Source organism: Oncorhynchus mykiss, chromosome 20 (assembly GCF_057628025.1).
Source record: "Oncorhynchus mykiss isolate SJ-2025 chromosome 20, ASM5762802v1, whole genome shotgun sequence".
NCBI classification, from domain to species: domain Eukaryota; kingdom Metazoa; phylum Chordata; class Actinopteri; order Salmoniformes; family Salmonidae; genus Oncorhynchus; species Oncorhynchus mykiss.
In genome coordinates this window covers 27,555,494-27,577,617 of record NC_143041.1, presented here as the reverse complement: position 1 = coordinate 27,577,617, position 22,124 = coordinate 27,555,494, and the positions used below count along the sequence as shown (strand labels likewise).

Below are 22,124 nucleotides of genomic sequence, written 5' to 3'. Positions count from 1 at the left end.
TCAAAGTAGATTTTTTGGGCGTTTTAGCTAACCCATTTCCTAACCTTAACCTGATTCTTCTAACCTGCTACGTTCATTCTCCTAAACTGCTGCATAGGTTCTACTAAACCTGCTACAAAAAGAAAATTGTGACAAAAGCTGTATCCCTTCTAGACAAAACCTAATTTGTCCTGATCTTGTCCAAAATCTAATTGTGCCCACATTTTAAAGACAGGTGTCGACTTTTAAAATACACATTTTGATATGATTGTCATTTAATCTTACTGACCACCTCTGGAGTGGTCTTTCAAATCATTTGCATAATTTGCATACAGGGACCAGGATATCTGGTCACAATGCGGAGACCGTGGATGGACCTAGAGAGATACATTTTACTACCATGTCTCGATCAGAGGAGGCTGGTGGGAGGAGCTATAATGGCTGGAATAGAATAAATGGAATGTGTCAAACTTGTAGTTTCCATATATTTGATGTGTTTGATACTGTTCCCAACTATTCCATTCCAGCCATTACAATGAGCCGGTCCTCCTATAGCTCCTCCGACCAGCCTCCTCTGGTGTAGCTGCAAAGGCTTCAATGTGGGCACAATCAGAACGTTGATAAGACCAGGACAAATGAAGCATGTTAGCTTCATAGCCTCAGATGTAAACGAGGCTTTTGGCTACGCACGGGCACAGATGACCACGTCCGGAGTCTGAGCGCACTCCCATTGGCTAAGCGAGCGCAACGTGTACATTACAGCAGCGACAGGTACCTCACATGCGACAGTTATCTTTCATCCTTGGAGCAGAACGACAGACGCTTCTTCCACTCAACCGAAACTTTAATTCTGAGGATATTATTGATGTTTCACGGTGAAAACTATTCTTCTACATACACAGGCATCTTACTTTCATTTTTAAAGGTAACTAACATGTCAATTTGTTGTCTATTCCTTTTCTCTTTATTGAAATCCAATGAAGTTGTATTAATTTAAGATGTTCACTGTTTTCCTCAACTTGATGAAGGCTAACTATTTACTTTATGTAAATGATTGGTGAGCGTGGGAGAAAGAGAGTATGAGAGAGTCACAACATGTATTCATACAGTAGGGGAGACCGGGGAACAAAGTAACAATGTCAATGCTTGATTAGTGTCTCTACAAGCCTAAAAAGTTTTGTTTAAATCCAATTATTGACAAAGAATGGGTTTCGAGGCCCTAAAGTAAATATACTTGCCACCTCTCTTTTTATAAGTGTATTATTGACTTGTAGAACATTCTCCATGCATCTAAACATACAATCAGGTTCAAAATGATTGGCACTCTTGATAAAGATTAGCAAAAAAATAATGTATGAAATAAATCATACAAATTGTATGCAAAAAAATGAAATTCTATTATTTTATACTAATACAATTGCTCAGAGAAAGATTTTTTTTTATGAACAAGTAATATTTTTTTCTAAAAAAGATTGACACCCATGTTTTCAATACCTTTTAATACCTCATCTTGCAAGGATGATGGTCCTGAGCCTTTTTCTAATATGTTTTATGAGATTGGAGAACACAGTGTGAGGAATTTAAGACCTTTCCTCCTAACAGAATCTTTCCAGATCCTTGATATCCTTCGTCTGCCCGTATGGACTGCCTTCTTCAATTCAAACCACAGGTTTTCAATGGGGTTCAAGTCCGGAGACTTTGTGGTCAATTAATAATTTCTTTGTGGATTTTGATGGGTGCTTGGGGTTATTGTCTTGCTGGAAGATCCACTTGAGGCCAAGTTTCAGCCTCCTGACAGAGCCAAGCAGGTTTTTGGCTAAAATGTCCTGGTACTGGGTTCAGAACTAAGATAATAACTTCAGAAAAAGGTCAAATGTATACGTTTAAATGCTAATATAAAATAGGCTTTATTATATTGATACACTGAGTTCAATATGACATGCCTTAAAAATGCACTGGAAATATGTGTTGTCAATTTAGGGCTAGATTCAATCAGTTCTGCCTTAACTTGTGATAACTGGCAACTGCATATCAGTTTCATTGTTTTTATTTAAGGGATGTCAGAGGTGTAACTGCGTTGGAGCTGTCAAATCAGCAGACGGCTCCCTAACGCAGACATTGCCATTGGATGCGCCAAGTCGCATTAGTAATAATCCCAGCATTGTTGCAAGGTCAAACACTTTAATATATGTTGTAATCTACACTTCGATTAGGCTGATATACATATTAATACTTATTATTTGTTGAGCTTGCTGGTGTAGTATAGCAGAACAGCCACTTGCAGTAAAAAAAACTTTGAGTCCTTGAAAGGTGCTAGATAAGTCCCATGTAATTTTATTAGTGTATTCACCTGTTACCATGGTACATGAATAGCATCTGATGAAGCATAACAGTATAGACAGCAGGGGTTCAAACTGTAGAACCCAGTTCCTACATTTGAATATAAACATGTATTTTATCAAACAAAACTTTGCTATATTTTATCTCTGGGACCCTGAGGATGACAAATCAGAGCAAGATTTCTGAATGTAAGAACGTTATTTACCTTCAGAGGTGAATGTATCAAACCAGTTGCCGTGATCAGTTTTGTTGTTGTGCACTGTCCTCAAACAATAGCATGGTATTTTTTCACTGTAATAACTACTGTAAATTGGACAGTGCGTTAGATGAACAAGAATGTAAGCTTTCTGCCCATATAAGACATGTCTATGTCCTGGAAAGTTTGCTGTTACTCTAGTCAAATTAGCGCAGGTTAGCAACAACCGCCCGGGTATAGGGAAACCGATCCCGTAGATCCTTAAGAGTTTTTTTTTAAATGATGAGATGGCATACACAGGGGAAAATCTCTCTACCAAACGTGTGCTGTTCTTTTCTGGCTCGTTTGTTATAAGAGAGTAACCTTGAGTCGGGTATTATCTGGAGCCTTGGGTAGCCTGCAGCAGGATAAGAGAGGTGGAGATTACACAACCAACATTATGGTGTTTTCACACACTGGCTGATTAGATAGATGCTGTGTTTCTTAAATCTTAATTTTAAACTGCGAATAAAAACAATGATAAAAGGGCCATATTTCTGTCTTACTATAAAATAGCATTATGCAGGTATTCCTCATTATTACTCATTAATCTAAGCTTATTCGTCAGGATACAGGATGTAAACGGTGCAGTAAAATGCTTATGGATCGTAAACAGCAGGATTAGTTCCATTAGCTAATTACAATGTAATTACAGTGTAATCAGCATTTATAACTTCATTGGGTTGCCAATTTCTAGTGTTTTTTATGAATAATAATAAAAACTAAAGTCTAAGCCAGGAGATTGGAAGGGAATAAAATGGTGCTCAAAAAGCCAGGTATTCCAACTTGAGTGTTTAAACTCAACTGTAACACTGTAGCCTTCAGGGTAAAGGCCCTGCCCCCTGTTTGCTTATTTCTTCCATGACAAGCCCTTTCTATAACCAGTTGTTGTTTTTCTTATCTTTCAATGCTTTTGACAGTGTGAGGAAGAGGGGTCACTGAATCAGGCTGAAGGATGAAGTCTAAAGGGAAGGCCGCTAAGTCATCCAGAAAACCCTGGACTGAGCCAGACCCCGAACCAGAGACCAGTGACACCAGTGAACCAGGCTCTAGCGAACAGGAGGGCTCTGAGGCTTCGGTCCATATCGGAGGCTCCTGGAGGGGGGTCCTGAGGGGCGGGGACCGCGAGCAAGGTAGAGGAGGAGGGGGTGCCACCCACAACCCCCACAGACGCCAACGGTCTCACAACAGCAACAAAGAACGCAACGTCCGGCGGCTGGAGAGCAACGAGCGAGAGCGCCAGCGCATGCACAAACTTAACAATGCTTTCCAGGCCCTCAGAGAGGCCATCCCGCATGTCAAAATGGATAAGAAGCTCTCCAAGATCGAGACGCTGACGCTGGCCGAGAACTACATCAAGTCCCTGACCACCATCATCCTGGGGATGTCCAGCGCCCGCCTGCCCCCCGGGGAGACACCGACAGAGGCTAGCGCTGCCAGACTGCTCCAGTGTTACCAGCAGCACCTGGAGGAGGATGGGGAGGAGAGCCTGTCTCAGTTCCTCACCCAGATTCACAGCTTTAGCCAGGAAAGCTAACAGCTAGCAGGTGCTAACTCAACAGCCGAAGGGTTGGAGCATTCATGCTTGACTTGGGGAGCGAATCTCAACTGACACTATCTCCCATATTGTGCAATGCTACTGTACTTATGACCGAAAGTAGTACACTGTATGGGGAAAGAGTGTCATCTGAGATGCAGCCTTATACTCCACCAAGCTAGTGAGCTATAGTGACATACCTGACATCACCATGCACTAAATGGAGCATACAAGAACTTGACTCAGTAACTCTATTAGACAGTGGTGGGAGGTGATTCTTAGCACCATACCCTTGACATTAATTCTAAGAGAACATAATGGTGGAGTCTAAGTGAAGACACAGACAGCATCCTCCCACCTCTGGCTGGCTGAAGCAAAGCACCTGTGGACTTTGCCAGTCTAGACATAGGCCTAGCATGAATAGTGACAGACAGAATACCCAGAGGACCATGATAAAACATATCACTTGGATTCTGACTCTGATTGGTGGTGAGAACCAAGAGTGGACCGACTTCTGACCGACCAACGTCAAAGAACAATTCAGCGCCATTTTATTTAATCTGTTTCATTTCATTGTCTTTTATTTTCATAATATTTTTCTAACTGCTGATTACTGTAGTTAATTGGTCAACAATGTAAAATAACTGATTGTCAAAGTATAGTTCATTCTCTAACTAAAAACCAGCATACACTGTGGCCCTCAGGGGCCACAAGCTGTGTAGATAGGACAGGCCACCCCTGCTGTAGAGGAAGACTTGTTTTCAACCTTTTAGGACCAACGTTTGGTTTTCCCTGCTGAGCACTGCCTCTGGACACAACAGTCACATACAGGACAAGGATATGCTTAAATAGACTGGTCCTACAGACTTTAGTCAAATACTGTACTCTTTAAGTAAGGAAACGAAAACACACCATCATTTAAATGAAGTGCGAATCGTTATGACTGTAGATATATGTATACATGTGGGAAAAACAGTTTGAAGGGTTGAAGCAGGGAATTGAACCCATGCCTTTGGTGAAGAAGCCGGCAGTTACCACTAGACCCACAGGCTCTGCAGAGATATATATTTGTACATGTCGGAATTGATGTGTTGACCAAGTGCTCTCTATGACCCATCTCCAAACTGCAATGGTATCTTGCAAGTGTATTTACAGAGCTGTAAAAGGGTCCTTTCAACGGCAGGATAGTGGGTTCGATTCCCGGGAACACGTGTATTAAAAATGTATGGATACATGACAGTAAGTCACTTTGGATAAAAGCGTCTGGGTTATTATATACAAATAGTGGTGTGTGTGTGTAACAGGTGAATTTGATAATGAAGACATATTTATGTTGCTCTTACAATGTGTGTTTGAATTATACTGTAATATCTTTGTAGCCTTGGGTTCCGAGTCTTGGATCATGAGAGTTTTGGATGATGAGAATAAAAAAAATACAATAATCTTCCTTATCAATAATCACATTTATTGAGAGGACATTGACCATGGACACTATTGGAAGGGAGAAATATACACATCAATAACAGCCTTGTTGGGTTTAGAATAGTACCTGATTATAGTATTTTAATTGACATTATACTCAATAAAAACAATGGAATCATTTTTTAAACGGACAAGTCCTCCTCTAGACCTAACACTTAAAGCTTGGAAGGTGAAGGGGTACACCACAGCATGACAAGCATGTGCCGCTCCTTTAGGATGAAGCCTAAACAGTAGTAAGTGAAACATTATCAAAAAACGCCCTCTTTGTATTAGGAACTGCCATAGGAAGATAAAGTGAGTTTTCACAGACAGTTTTCTGTACAATCAATTATTTGTAGTTCCAGTATATCAGTGATAGCTATTGGCTTATGGTTTCCATGTAGAGAAGTAAGATCAATTAATGCCCAAATGTGCTAGTTTCAGCTTTTGTGGTTTATGGATAATAGTTCATAGGACTAATATTTTACCTTTTTATATACCAACGCACAATAACCAACCTTGAAATATCCCCATTAAAACATTTATACTAAACTCATATACAGATTTATAACAAAAATATTTTATTTGTTCTTTCCACCAAACCTTTCACGTGTGTTGCCTGTCAGTCATTACTGCTACAATCGTAGAAGGTCAAAAACATGCCAATAATAGCGTTTAGGAGAACTCTTATTTTCCTGAGAAATAAACAGATAAACTTTAAAGCCCCGTAAAGTCATCCCTTTCCAAGCAATTCACACTTTGGTCCAGTGTAGAACTACACATTGCAAATTTTTCATGAAAAGAAGAATATATACTTTCTTTTCGAGTGCTGTCAAAAATACATGGGCCAACAAACTCTTCACTGTGGCCATCACAGATACAAACCATTCAGGGGGAAGGCCTAGAACTGTAAAAGCATCATGTGTTATCAAACGTTAATAACAAAAGTTCTCTTTAAATAAATCCTTCTTGTTTTTGGTGCGACTCCAGTAGAATCTCGACCTGTTGCCAGCAGGTACAAAGTAGTAAGTACTGTAACTTCCTGATACAGACTTTTTATAATAAGTCACAAATAATTGGGCCGACAGTGATGCTTTCTTACCCATCTTAACCTCGCCCCAATCACATTGAATACATCCCCAAAACACATATATTATTTTAAAAAGATAAATCAATTACCAACATAACATTAAAAAAAATCTACTCACATAATACTGTACACACCAAACACACACATAAAAAACATTCAACCAAACAAAAACCATAAGTAAAACAAAGTTATCTTAAGAGCACAGATTTAAACGTACTCATATATGAAGTAGATGCAGAAAGTAAACAGCATAGTGGGTCAATTTCCTTTGTTTTGGTCCCGTACCTACCACTCTCTACCAACGTGAAGCGAACCGTACCTACCACTCTCTACCAACGTGAAGCGATCCGTACCTATCGCTCCAACAGCGTGAAGCGATCCGTACCTACCACTCTCTACCAACGTGAAGCGATCCGTACCTACCACTCTCTACCAACGTGAAGCGAACCGTACCTACCACTCTCTACCAACGTGAAGCGAACCGTACCTACCACTCTCTACCAACGTGAAGCGATCCGTACCTATCGCTCCAACAGCGTGAAGCGATCCGTACCTACCACTCTCTACCAACGTGAAGCGATCCGTACCTACCGCTCTCTACCAACGTGAAGCGATCCGTACCTACCGCTCCAACAGCGTGAAGCGATCCGTACCTACCACTCTCTACCAACGTGAAGCGAACCGTACCTACCGCTCTCTACCAACGTGAAGCGATCCGTACCTACCGCTCCAACAGCGTGAAGCGATCCGTACCTACCACTCTCTACCAACGTGAAGCGATCCGTACCTACCGCTCCAACAGCGTGAAGCGATCCGTACCTACCACTCTCTACCAACGTGAAGCGAACCGTACCTACCACTCTCTACCAACGTGAAGCGAACCGTACCTACCGCTCCAACAGCGTGAAATGATCCTGTGTACATGTGCAGATACTGTGTGTGACTTGCATCTCGCTCATCTGAATATTTGCGGTGCTGCTCGTGGCAATGTCTTTTAGCTGAGTTAACCTTTAAATTACAATAGCGCAAAAACGACATTAGTGCTCTATGTGGGAAATACTGAACATGATCTGCTAGCTGTAAAGAGAAAAGGTGATTGGCTGAGTCAAGTTGAGGGCGCAGAGATAGGGTTCAAAGGTCTTTTAACACAGCCAGGTGATAGGTCAGAAGAGCTGAGGCTGGAGCTACAGTACAGTGTGGATGGTGGGGTAGTTGCATTGTGGCGTATCTGAAGAGAGTGTTGGGCTGAAGACAGAACAGAGATAGTGTCCACTAGCAAGTACTGTAGGTGTGTGTGTTTAACATCTGACAGCGTTCCCGTTCTCCATCTCCGTGATCATGACAGGGAGCAGGCTGCGGGGTGGAGGGGGGCGGAGGGGGTCCGTTAGGGAGGAGGTGAGGGAGGGTGTCAGGGAGGGCATACGGACACGAGGAGCCTCAATGGAGTTCCCTCTCACAGTGATGTGGTCCCAGCCACCCTGAGGAGAGCGAGAGGAAGAGCGGAAGAGAGAGAGAGAGAGAAAGATAACAGACGTAGAGAGAAAGTCAGACAGCCCCCCCACCAAGAAAACCTTCAAAGTCATTGGTGTCTCAGAAGCATGTTGATGGGTTAGGGTCAGGGTTAGAGGTAAGGTTAAAGAGTCTCACCCCGATGCCGTAGTCCCACGACTGTCCCTTTGGCTCCATGGGCTGAACCCCCAGACGGTGGCAGACTGTCCCACAGCTCAGACTGTGGCTGCCTTGCACCTTGTCAGCTATGATCCACACCTACACAAACACAACGAGAAAGGTTGAGTTACTCAACACAGTGCAAAGTCAAGAGCGTTGAATTTTGAGAAAAGAGAAAGTCTTTATGATTCATTATTGCCGACGACAACCACCCTGGTTTTAGATTGTAGGTTCTGCTCACCTGGTCTAGAGGTCCTACGGAGACCTTGCGTACATTGTTGCAGATGTGTTCCCATGATGATCCCTGGGGGTAGCTGGGAGTCAGGCCCTGTCTGAACCACAGGTTACCTGGATGGAGAGCACAGCATTAAAATCATGACAAAAATAAATCATTGCGATGGCACAACTAATAGACAGCTGATAATAAAGACAAGTGTCATAGTAAGTCATGAAATTATTTTCTGTTGTACCATTTTGATCCACAGTGTAGACCGATGTTCTCCCTACAGACACCTGTTGGAGCTTCTGTCTTTCAGGACAGGGGATGTGGTACCAGCAATCTCCTGCAGGGGGCAATAGTACATTAAACAGCCAGTGGTTAGTCTACTATCATCATCATAAGGTGCATCTCTGTGATATGAACCAGAGCCCAGAGAGGTAAGCTCCTCCAGAAAGGAAAAATTGAGCCACAGTATTACTGTAAAGCACTTTGTGACAACTGCTGATGTAAAAACAGCTTTAGAAATACATTTGAGTGACTGACTGAACTGTTGATTAGCAGTAAGACTGAAGGGAGAACCCTGGGTTCTGTCAGAGTGTGTGGGTTCTGCGTGGTTCTCTGGCTGACCTGCAGGGCTCTCTGAGGACACAGAGCCCCTGTAGAAGGCAGATCCATCCCTGGCAATGGCCCACACCTGGTTGGCCCCACCGATGGAGATAGACTTAAACGGCTGGTCTGTGCCCACGTGAAGCCATGACGTCCCCTAGGAACACACACAACCACTTCGGTTATCAAATACAATGTGTGCGTATTCACAGTGAACATGTGTGTTTACATATTGTGTGTGTGTGTGTGTGTGTGTGTGTGTGTGTGTGTAAGACTCACGGCAGGAGTCAGTAGGGTGACCCCCAGTCTACAGAGCACGTCTCCCTTGTTACTGATGGCCCACAGAGGGATCGGCTCAACACTGCTCTGAGCTCCACACAGGACGATGGTCACGTCACTCAACGGGATGGGTGGGACTTCCTGCCACGGCCCTGTGGTCGTCAGTTTACACTTCCTGTCAGAGGAAATACACAATATATACACACACACAAAAGTATGTGGACAGCCCTTCAAATGAGTGGATTCGGCTTTTTCAGCCACACCCGTTGCTGACAGGTGTATAAAATCGAGCAAACGGCCATGCAATCTCCATAGACAAACATTGGCAGTAGAACGATTAAGTTACGTTCCTGACCTGCTAGAGCTGCCGGTCAACTGTAAGTGCTGTTATTGTGAAGTACAAACGTCTAGGATCAACAACTGCTCAGCCGCAAAGTGGTAGGTCACACAAGCTCACAGAACAGGACTACTGATTGCTGAACCGCGTAGCTACCGAGTTCCAAACTGCCTCTGGAAGCAACGTCAGAACAAGAACTGTTCGTCAGGAGATTCATGAAATGGGTTTCCATAGCCGAGCAGCCACACACAAGCCTAAGATCAACATGCACAATCATTGGCTGGAGGGGTGTAAAGCTCCCCACCACTGGACTCTGGAGCAGTGGAAACGCCTTCTCTGGAGTGATGAATCACGCTTCACCATCTGGCAGTCCGACAGACAAATCTGGGTTTGGCGGATGCCAGGAGAACCGTGATTGGGAGTCCCATAGGGCGCCACACAATTGGCCCAGTCGGCCTAGCTGCCCGAATGCATAGTGCCAACTGTAAAGTTTGGTGGAGCAGGATAATGGTCTGGAGCGGTTTTCATGGTTCCGGCTAGGCTCCTTAGTTCCAGTGAAGGGAAATCTTAAAGCTCCAGCATTCTAGATGATTCTGTGCTTCCAACTTTGTGGCAAAAGTTTTTACTTAACCTTTAACTAGGCAATTCAGTTAAGAACAAATTATTATTTACACTGACGGCCTACACCGGCCAAACCTGGATGACAATGGGCCAATTGTGTGGCGCCCTATGGGACTCCCAATTACGGCTGGTTGTGATTCAGCCTGGAATCGAACCAGGGTCTGTAGTGATGCCTCTAGCACTGCGATGCAGTGCCGTAGACCGCGGCACCAATCGGGAGCCCAGTTTGGGGAAGGCCCTTTCTTGATACAGCTTGACAATGCCCCCGTGCACAAAGCTGTGTCCAAACATAAATAGTTTGTTGAGATTGGTGTGGAAGAACTTAACTGTCCTGCACAGAGCTTTGACCTCAACCCCATCGCACACCTTTGGGATGAATTGAAATGCAGACTGCGAGCCAGGCCTAATTGCCCAGCATCAGTGCCCGACATCACTAATGCTCTTGTGGCTGAGTGGAAGCAAGTCCCTGCAGCAATGTTCCAACATCTAGCGGAAAGCCTTCCCAGAAGAGTGAAGGCTGTCATAGCAGCAAAAGGGGGACCAACTCCATATCAATGCCCATGATTTTGGAATGAGATGTTCGACGAGCAGGTGTCCACATACTTTTGGCCACGTAGTTTACAAGGGTTGTTAAAATAGGAGATAAGTCGCAACTAGACCAGTGTACCACTAGTTAATTAGCTGTGTTGGTAGTGGGGTGGAGCAAAAACATGCACTTCCTGTAGGTCCCCAAGACCAGGGTTGAAGAACTGTGTCCTAGAGCTAATCTAAGGTCAGTTATTGTGTTTCCCTCAATGTCGAAGGTTAGGATTTAGGTAGAGTAAAGCTGATCCTTGATATGTGCTTACGGGCCATTTTTCTACCTAGAGCGCAAACTCAGGGTTGTTTAAACAGAGTACTGAGTCGGCAGAATGAGGCAGACCAGACCATTGTATCACCTAGGTGGGTGCTACACTTCAGTAGTGGACTATCCAGCCTACCTACAGAGGAGGAGAAGGTCACAACGAATGAGGTGCCTGATGAACAGCACCGTGCTTGTCTAAGTAACTGATTGACGCTGCTCCCTCTCTGTGCCATCAAAGCTCCATCCTCTGAAGTACTGCCCAGCCTTTCCGAACCACCCAGCTCAACAACACCTCGTCATCTGACGCTGCGGATGACCATCGCCCAAGACCTGCCAGATCTCCACGTTTGTTTTGTTTGGTTTTACGGCGTCTTTGAGATTCTCTTTGCAATGAAAAGCGCTATATATTATTATTGTGTGCTGACTAAAGAAACGGTGATGAGGGAACAGAGCCATTGTTGTGTAGTAAGGTACAGTACCTGGCCCATCGTCTACGACGAACAAAGTCCTTCAAGGTCTTGTGGCCATGATACGACCTGGAAGAGTACATACAGAGTGGAGAGACAACACACGACAGTGACGTAAACAAATATTATGGATGCTTTCCTAGCTGGGAAAAGATTCAGCTTGATGTGATAGATAGACCAATGAATATGTATTGGGGAGGGTTAGGTACACTCACCTTGGGAAATCAGCTGCGTATTGCCAACCCTCTCGGTCTGTCCCCCCGGAGATCCCATAGTCAATGGTCCAGTCTGCTACCTGATAAGAGACAGAGCAGTTCGTCTAGTATGTTAGTCAAATCAACCAGAGTGTTTTTCCCATACTCCTTTTGCTATTCTCTTTTTGCTAGTCCTCCCGGTTTTGACTCCTGCCTGACTCTGGACTTCTTTCCCACCTGCCTGATTATCCTGCCTGCCCTGACCTTGATTCTGCCTGCCCTTCGGTACTTTTTGGACTCTGAACTGGTTTTGCCCCTTTTGCCTGACCACGACCAGTCTCCTGCCTTCCCCTACTGGATTAATAAATATTGTAAGACTCCAACCATCTGCCTGGGTCTCGCCTTGTGTCATGATAACAAGCGTTGTTTGTAGGACCGTTTTGAACATCTACTGCTACTGTGTGGATGTTTAAGTTCAAATGTGACATTGTCCATAGAGCTCGCCAGCTTGTACTCCATGACCTTTATGAATTATGAAGCCTTTAATGTGCTTGTTTTGATTACATAAATGAAAGGGAAAAAAAGACTGACATTGGCTGATAACCACAGACTTTATTTTTTCTATTTATCCAAAACTCCTACAAAAGCCCCATTCATTTCCCCATAGGCTTTGACCAACGAGCCATGGCAGAGTTAGTGCCTACAAAAGAGTTGTCATTACTATTGCGCTCTATTGAGGGTGAACTGGACATATTTTGTCCTGCTAGTGGTACCCACCCATGTCCAGTGAGGGGATGGAGGTTTGGCGTTGGCCTTGGTACACTCCTGCAGTCCTGTTGCATCACTCCACATGTAACGGTCTGTTGGGAGGCCTCTGTTGGTGTAACCTGTGACTGGGTTCCACCTCTGGTTCTCATAGATGTAGACACACTTCACATCTGTCTGGGTGAAGATATTATCTGTGCTGCTGGCCAGACCTGACAAAGACAAGAGAGAGGTTATAGTCAGGGGCTGAGATCAAGTAGAGCTGATAAATACCTTTTCACCCTGACCAAACTGGCCCTGCACTTATGTCCGCGAGCATGTTGATTTTGTCTATCCCCACCAGACGCGATCATGACACACAGGTAAAAATAACAAATCTAAATGTGAACCAACTTTATCAATTTGTGGACTGTTCAACACTTAAAATAAACATTCATGGACATTAAGCTAGCTTGCTAAATCATTTATTTTCCAATGCTCGCACACGTGACGTTGCCAGTTTGGTTTCCCCGTTAGTGGCTATACAGTACTTGGTCATGTTTGGCATATGCTTTAAGTCCAGTCCAGTAGGTTTATGTTTGGTATATGCTTTAAGTCCAGTCCAGTAGGTTTATGTTTGGTATATGCTTTAAGTCCAGTCCAGTAGGTTTATGTTTGGTTTATGCTTTAAGTCCAGTCCAGTAGGTTTATGTTTGGTATATATTGGTGTTTACCCTGGAAGAATCCCCCTCCATAGCCGGTGTAGACCCAGGCAGTGTGGTCGTAGCCTACCCCCCAAACCACCCCCAGACTGTTACACTCCACCAGACGTAGGTGGCCCCCCACCTGACGCCAGAACCTGCAAACACACACAGACAGGGCAGACAGGGCAGACAGGGCAGACAGGGCAGACAGGGCAGACAGGGCAGACAGGGCAGACAGGACAGAGCAACATGTGGTTAGAGACAAAAGAAAGAAAAGTGACTGTCAACCAATGTTTAATCAGTTAAGACTATTCAGTTGTAAGTGCATATATATGATCAATAAATATCCATCTATTTATCCACAAATAACTCATTCACGATGTACTGCAGGTTTGTATTCAGAGGTCTCATTTACCAAGCCTTTATAAAGCATTGATAACTGCCCAGAGGACGGGTCTTACATCTGGTCGCAGGGTGTGGGGTAGGGACAGGCTTCCAGGCTAGGCGAAGGCTCACAGACGAAGATGTCTCCTTTACAGGTGACTGACCAGATGGCTTGTTTAGAGGGGGGACCCTGGATCCCCCGGGAGTCACAGCACGACACACTCAGCAGGGCCAGCTGGGGGTACAGAGAGACATAGTCAAGACATTAAGGCCCCACTTTTACCAAACTACAACTTATAAAGGACGTATTTAGCATACATAAAGTCTTCATAAGCCCTACATAGAGGCAAAGTCATACTACATAAAAGGTTCATTTAAAAAGATTGTCTGGTTCTTTGTGGCATAACCCTTTTGCCATCCATCATTTAGCATGACATTTGCTTATGAATAAAACATATGATATTCTGTGAAAATGGAGCACTGTACTTTGTGACAGGTTCAGATGGAAGACAGTGATCATATAACCTACCCAGTCGTGCATCTCCACCTCAGTGGCAGCAGCCAGTCTGATAGGCCACCTCTGTTTGGTCCTCTCTGCTGTGTAGACGGCAAACGTGTGTTTGGAGTCATTCAGCACCGGCACCAAGATAGTCACCTCGTTGATGAATGCATGCAGGTACTGGAGAGAGGGAGGAGAGGAGGAGAAAACAAGGACTAAATAACTCATCACAGAAAACACCCACACACAGGCACTGTGGCCCTCCCCTCACCTTCTTCTCCTCGTTGAAGTTGTAGTAGAGGAAGAGAATACCATCCTGGTTTCCCTCTGGTCCTGAGAACTGCTCCAAGGCAAACCTCACATCCACCCACTTATGGGGCTTCCAGTCCCTCCACCACTGCATGGCCCCTTTCTTCACCCACACAGACTGGGACGGAGGGGGGGAGGGAGAGAGAGAAGGAGGGGAGGGAGGGAGACTAATCAGCGTCTATACAACAAGGACAAGTCATAAACAAAACTCATTAAATCAAGGCAAGCAACCAAAAAGTGGCATTTGTAAACGTTCAAGTTGTCGGTACCTGTTCTACCGCCTGTTCGTAGTGTTTAAAGTGGTCCATCTCTCTCTTAGAGCGTTCGCTGAGCTGCTCAAAGATCTGTTTCCGCCAGGCAGCTGTCTGGGCTGGACTGATGGACAGACTCATGGACTGGACTGATGATGCCAGGGCTGGGAGAGACAATAAGACAACGGTCCAAACTTTATCAACAACGTGTGAGGAAACGCTCCAGTGGCTCAACAACAACAAGGAAAAAGCAGACAGACACTGTTACATCAGGCAGAAGTGTGTATTCTGGTTTAATTGCGAGTTGGAGCTGGGGTTTTGCATATCCCTAGGCTTGTTTTAATATACAGGAGAAATACAATATCTACAGTATCTGTGTCTCACCTGTGGCAGAGTTGAACCAGTTGAGCTGGGAGTGACAGTTCACACCACAGCCTCCTCCACTGACCCATGCCCAGAGCGGGTGTTCATCTGCCCCATACGGCTCCCCCTGACACAGGGTGTAGGTGGCCACCGAGGACAGACTACAGGTGTCAGCCGAGTCCCCTCTCACCACGGCAGGCCCCACAGCCAGGTGAGTCTGGGTCTCTTCCAGGTCCACGTTACTCCACTGGGGGTCCCCAAGCCCTCCAGACAGGCTGGGGGAGAGAACCAGAGCCGGAGGGGGACACTTGGCCTCTGGTTCCCCAAGAGCGACTTCCTCTTCTGGGATAGAGGGACTGGCAGTGGTGACAGCGGTGGCCCCCTCCTGTTTGACCTCACGGTCGGAGAGCATCTCAGAGATGAAGCTGTCGCTGGTGACCTTAGGGATGCGTGGTTTGGGGACGTCGGGGTCGATGGGAGGGGGCTCGGGGGGAGGAGAGGAGGGGCATGCCCCTACTTCTAGGACCGCCCTCTGTGGACCGCCCTCTGTGTCCAAGTCTTCACTCATCACAGACTGGGCTTGTACCTCACCACTGAAGAAACAACCAGCACTGTGGGACAGGGAGAGAGAGAGAGAGATATTAGTATTACGCAGAGCACCCAGCTGGCAGACTGTTTGGCTAATTGTTTTATGGAGATGAGATTGCCCAAGCATTGGAAATGTGTCACAGTATTCCGTGTCCATGTCCACCTGTGCAGACTGCTAATGCTGGCGGAGGAGTGGGACCTGATGTCTCCGTCTCGGGGCACGTTGACAGCCTTCCAGGCTTTACCACTCAACTCACTGGAGGTCACACCCTGACGGAAATACACTGCCCGGTCCACACAGCTGATACCCCACACCTGGACAGAGTCAGAACAAACATACATTGACCTGTGTAGAATGCCCGACCAAACATGTTTCAGCACTATGGACAGCGACAAGTGAATCTTTATAAACCACACTCAGAGAACTTACCTGACAATCTATTAGAAGGTCTGTTAATAAACATTGATCAAATCCTTACCTGGTCGTTGAGGCCCACGTTGACCATGACCATCTCCCCGACCATCCCGATCCAGCCTGAACCACATGGGTTATGGGAGTTGATGCCACGCCTGAACCATACCTGACAGATACAGAGAGATAATCATCAGGAACAAACTGCTGACAAGGGAAGCGTTAGAGAACATACATGAGAGTGTTTCATGTAGTCTTACTTTGTTGTCCTTGGTGACGGCCCAGACTACGTTGTCCCCCACAGCTACGTGGATGGCCCCGGCCTCTGGGTTGGGAGAGTCCACCACCACCCAGGACGAGCCTGGTAGAGAGAGAAAAGGAGGAAAGACACCATTAGACACAATCTCAGGCTCTCTCTCTCTCTCTCTCTCCCTTGCACACACACAAACAGACACAAACATGCGGTCTCTCATTCTCTATGTCTCTCTCTCCATCTCGCTCTCTCTCCCTCTAACACGAATAAACACACACACACACTTCCTCTGTTAACCAGCCACCTTGTGGGCAGTCTCTGGTGATGCCCTCCCTGACGATGAGTTGTCCTTCCCAGAGCACAGCCCAAACCAGGTCCCCTGGACCACAGCTGATCTGCACTACCTCCCCAGGCAGAGACACCTCCTCCCAACCTTCCCCCTCTGGGCTGTGGTGGTGGATACCCTCACGAAACCACACCTAATGACCCAGATCAAACACACACAGGCAATTAGTCAATCAAATTGATTTGTTCGTTTACAAATACATTTGTGTTGTATGTGTGTGTTTTGTGATCTCTGGAGATATGACCTCCCCCTCTGAGCTGTGTGTGCGCGTGTGTCCATGCCATTCATGTGTGTGTGCATGTATTAGTGTGTTTGTGTGTGTGTGTGCATTTATGTGTGTGCGTGTGTAATACCTTGCCCTGTAGAGAGACAGCCCACAGAGACAGCCTCCCCCTGGGCTCCTCACTGATCTCCCAGCCCCCACAGCTGATGTCATTAAAGGGGTCTGGCAGGGGACCACTGTGACCCTCAGATGGGATCTGGTAACACAGAGAGATACGGGTCAACACACACACACAGGCCTAAACAAACCTACAGTACATGATGAGTACAGTTCAGTACACAAAGAAAGCATTCACAGCAGAGGCATACAGTTACATCCTAGTTGTGGTAGGTGATTATATTTCTCCAAATACACACCTTGGCCCAGGTGTCTGTGGCCTTGTACCTCCTGTAGCGGATCCATCGCCTGCGACGGACACACGAGTTCCACTTCTTGTCTTTGGTGTAGGTGGCAGGGAAGTCCAAGGCATAGGTCCAACCCTGCAGACAAATCCATTCACAGATGAATCATCGTAGATGAGGGTAAGACAAGGACATAGAGGGAGGGAAGGAAAGAGAGAGGGAAAGAGATAAGGTGAGAACAGAGGGAAAGTCTAAAATGGGGAGACAAGAGAGAAAGAGAACGAAAAGACAGAGAGAAAGAGAGAGTGAGAGTGTGAGAAAAATAGCGAAGAACGACAGACACTCACTCCTTTCTCTGTGGGTTCTCCTCCAAAGTTCTCGTCGATGTACCAGTCCCCCTCCCACTCCCAGTTGGTGGAGGGAAGAAGGAAACTATCCAGGGGTTGGTGTTCCAGCCCTGTGATGTCACTCCAATGCCAGCGGTCGCTCGGCAACAAGTGATCCGAGAAGTTATCCTTGGGATTCCATCGCTGAGAGAGAGAGAGAGTTACAAGAATCATAAATGCAGCAGGGGCAAAAGAAGCACAAATACACACACACACTAGTGATGCGCAGGTCAGCTGTTTGTACACCCGCATCCGTCCGCAATTTCTAATAACCCACCTGCAAACGCCCGACTATATATGATAAAGTGAAAATCTGCACCCAACCCTAACCCACAAATATAGAAAATGCACTGTACAGTCAGAGGAAGAATAATCTTTTGACAGGCCTTTTTAGATAGTCCTACGTTTCTGCTTATATTTTCAGACGTTTTGGTAGTTAGTCAACTTGTCTATAATTAGACACATACAGCTTCTCTTCTGTCATTACTTGTTGCCCTAGAAGACTAAATAAAACAGTTGGTGGCCAGAATAATGTCATAAATTGATAGAATGAATGCTTCAATCTAGTTGACGTCGGTAAAGTTTGTTTTCTCTTTCATCTCTGCTTCTCTAGTGGAGCAAAAACGTTTATGGACCAGGGAGAAAATGCAATAACAAAACAACAAAAACCTGGAAAGATTTCCCGCGCTAAATCAGTTTGACCGGTTTTAAGAAAAGTAAAAGCTGTTAAATAGACCCAACATGTTGCTGATAAGACTTCAGTTCGGCTTGGATGCATTTTTGATGTGGTTGAAATAGTATCCGCTTTTATGATACTGATAAAGATAGCATCTTTACAGTCACTAACCGATTTCATTCGGTTTCATTCTCTCAAGATGCTGAAATAAATCAATAATATATTTCTTCACTCCTGTTCCAGAGTCAAAATTAACATTTGGTGTATAATTGTACTGCAAGGAATGCTCAATTCTGCAAGAGTTAATATTATATTAGGTTATGTGAAAGGTTATAAACCTACATTCAGTATCCAGATTTCAGTTAGGCTATTATTCCATCCATTTAACCCATCTGAACAGTAGCCTACTGTTCCCTTGACGTACCATTTTAACCTCTACGGGATCAGTCCCTAAACTGGGACAGTTGTTGCTTAATATGCAATAATGTGACTAGAATGACATTGTAAACAACAGCCAACTTTCCGAGACATAAACATGTCTTATATGGGCAGGAAGCTTAAATTATTGTTAATTTACAGTAGACCCCCCTTAGTATTTTTGGATGTTCTCTATAGTTTTGTACTTGAAAATGTATAAATTGACCAATTCGGCACATTTGGTCAAACTCAGGGCAGACTTGATACAAAATATTGTGTAGTGATGTAATTCTTCACTGGATAGGTCTGAAACGTTGCACACACACTACTGCCATCTTGTGTAAAACGCCAAAATTACACATAGAATCCTATCTCAATGTATGGCCTTTTAAACCAAAAAATTGAAAATGCATGCTTTTTTGTTTGTATTATCTTTTACCAGATCTAATGTGTTAAATTCTCCTACATTCATTTCACATTTCCACAAACTTCTAAATGTTTCCTTTCAAAATGGTATCAAGAATATGCATAGCCTTGCTTCAGGTCCTGAGTTACAGGCAGTTCGATTTGGGTATGTAATTTTAGGCGGAAATGTTTACAAAAAAGGGTCCGATCTTTAAGAGGTTCCCGTCTTGTGACTGTCTAATTTGTATAACGTCTCACAATCATCACACATAACATTCCCTCATTAAAATGCAAATCAATTAATAACATTTTTGACATGCGTTTTTCTGGATTTTTGTTGTTGTTATTCTGTCTCTCACTGTTCAAATAAACCTACCATTAAAATTATAGACTGGTCATTTCTTTGTCAGTGGGCAAACGTACAAAATCAGAGTTTCAAATACTTTTTTTCCCCTCACTGTACTAACACCAGATAAAGATAATGAAAGAAGAACCTCAATGTAGCCTAAAGATATGACTTGCACAATAATTATGCATTTATGGATTTTCTATTAAAAAGTATATCTTTATTCAACCCGTCCGGCACCCACCCGCCCTTCATCCACACAATATTTCATGACCCTAAACCTGTCCGTTCCGAGGACACGACACCATGTACCTGGTTCTCGTATGTCTCCTCCTGGTAACGTATGGGTACATCACTAGAGTGGACATTCAGGTAGATGTGGTGGTCACAGGCGATACCCCAGCAGCACTGCTGTACTGCTGTCACCCTCTTAAACTCTAACACGGCATCATGACACTGCTCCCACTGCTGCCCTCCGGTGGACAGGTTGTAAACGCGCCCGTACACATCCACTGCCCACAGCAGGGACACAGACATGGTCAGGCCTAGGGAGAAGGAAGACATAACAAAGAAAGATGCCTTGTTTTCATTTGGAAAGAGGGGTGAGAAATGGGGAAGAGGAGGATGGACAAATAGCAGAGGTCACAGAGAGGGAGGACCATAAAGGGTGTATGGAGGAAGAAAAAAAGAAAGCGAGAGAGCGAGTTCCCTCAAATTACCCTCATTGAGAGGCACACACCCAGCCAAACTGCTTAGTCTAATAATAAGGAAATCATATTTCTAATTAAAACAGTTCAGTGATGTAGCTAGGCTAGCCAGCAGGCTAGTGAGTCTGAATCAGCATGCTCACTGCTGACCTTCTTTTCAGCTCTCCCTCGTGGCCCCTGGCCCTGCCTCGTCTCTCTTCTGGAGGAGTGCAGAATAAGCTGTAGTACAGAGTCTGCCTCTATTCCATCTATCCATGTAAGGGTAAAAGCAGTGGTGTATAGTACTTCACTAAAAGTACTTTAAAGTACCACTTAAGTCAGTTTTGGGGGTATCTGTACTTTACTTTTTATATTTTTGGCAACTTTTACTTCGCTACATTCCTAAAGAAAATAATGTACTTCCTACTTTTCCCCTGACACCGTAAAGTACTCGTTACATTTTGACAGAAAAATGGTCCAATTCACACAAGAGAACATCCCTGGTCAACCCTATTGCCTCTGATCTGGCAGACTCACTAAATACAAACGCTTTGTCTGAGTGTTGGCGTTTGCCCCTGGTTATCCACCAATAAATTTAAAAAAGAAAATTGTGCTGTCTGGTTTGCTTAATAATATAAGGCAGTTGAAATTATTTATACTTTGACTTTTACTTACTTTTATACTTAAGTATATTTAAAACCAAATACTTTTAGACTTTTACTCAAGTAGTATTTTACTGGGTGACTTTCACCTTTACTTGAGTCATTTTCTATTACCTTATCTTTACTTTTACTCAAGTATGACAATGGAGTACTTTTTCCACCACTGGGTAAAAGGCTAAACTGACCTTACACCAGTGTCCAGTCGAGGCAGCCTCAACCTATTACATCCTATCCTGGTCCCAGTACGTTATGTAATGCCTGGGGCGAGGGATGCTCTACGAAGTTGTAGCCCCTGTCACAAGCAATCAATAAACTAGCCAGAGAGATAAACCTGTACACTATCTGAAGCAAGCTGCGATCTGATCTAGTGACTCGCCCAATTAACTCGAGAGTCTCTAGATACTGCTACTTGCTAAACGGCAACATTGTCAATCACTGAGAAAATACTGTGGCACATGAATTACGTTTGCTACATTGTAATAGGATGGCGATTGATCAACATTGATACATTGTTGATTATCGGGCACCTATGTGACACATAGTAGCTAAGCTTTTGGTTGGTTTACAAAGTAGTCTACTGTTAGCATGCTAAACTTATCACAGGTAGACTGCAGTTGTTGCATAACAGCTGACTACTGCTATCAGAAAATCTACAACCACATGAAGGACACTCAACATTACAAACGTGGCATGACTATACATACAATGAATGGCCTAGCTAGCACTGAGTAAATATTAGCTTGACATTGCTCTTTAAGCGTTACAGGGAGGCTTACCACTAAAGCACAGCAATACATGTAATAGTTAGCAATAGCTCATCCCTTACCGTGTGTTCTCTCTCATAAACGGTATGGTAAGTCACTGCAATTCATTCGTCATATCAGATTGAATTTACCATTAATTGCGATATTTTCTTTAATCCGAAACAGGAAGTGTGGTGTTTTACTGTAAACGCGGATTGGCTGCTGCATCAAATGAACCAATGGCTGAATTTGTCCAGTAGGCGATGATAGTAGTTTCGTTATTATAGGGCATTACAAGATCTGGAAAATAACATTGGAGAATGTAATACAATATAATATAATAAAATACAATACAATATTGCTCTTGTCTTTCCTTACCAGCACTGATTTTGCTGATAGCTGTTTTATTGAGGAACGTTTTACTTAAAGTGATTGTGATGTGTTGTTG

At 44.4% G+C, this 22,124-nt stretch overlaps 2 protein-coding genes across 2 annotated transcripts; one reads left to right on the top strand and one right to left on the bottom strand.

The window, feature by feature from the left end:
* The first annotated feature begins 689 nt into the window (after positions 1-689).
* On the top strand, positions 690-5,535 carry LOC149974523 (class A basic helix-loop-helix protein 15-like). The gene is made up of 2 exons (XM_090212788.1): positions 690-904; positions 3,475-5,535. The coding sequence occupies exon 2, from the start codon at positions 3,510-3,512 to the stop codon at positions 4,089-4,091; it is 582 nt and encodes a 193-aa protein (XP_090068914.1). The 5' UTR covers positions 690-904; positions 3,475-3,509; the 3' UTR covers positions 4,092-5,535.
* Positions 5,536-21,917, bottom strand: LOC110499192 (tectonin beta-propeller repeat-containing protein 1). Its single transcript, XM_036956022.2, has 24 exons — positions 21,760-21,917; positions 19,898-20,130; positions 17,703-17,885; positions 17,371-17,493; positions 17,085-17,210; positions 16,690-16,864; positions 16,393-16,493; positions 16,200-16,301; positions 15,884-16,035; positions 15,154-15,743; positions 14,788-14,933; positions 14,481-14,636; positions 14,240-14,389; positions 13,788-13,945; positions 13,357-13,481; positions 12,656-12,855; positions 11,900-11,979; positions 11,697-11,753; positions 9,416-9,590; positions 9,158-9,293; positions 8,781-8,873; positions 8,552-8,658; positions 8,290-8,409; positions 5,536-8,120 (listed from the first exon to the last, which is right to left on the bottom strand). Exons 2-24 carry the CDS (start codon positions 20,120-20,122, stop codon positions 7,941-7,943), a joined length of 3,660 nt encoding a protein of 1,219 aa, XP_036811917.2. The 5' UTR covers positions 20,123-20,130; positions 21,760-21,917; the 3' UTR covers positions 5,536-7,940.
* Positions 21,918-22,124: the final 207 nt, after the last annotated feature.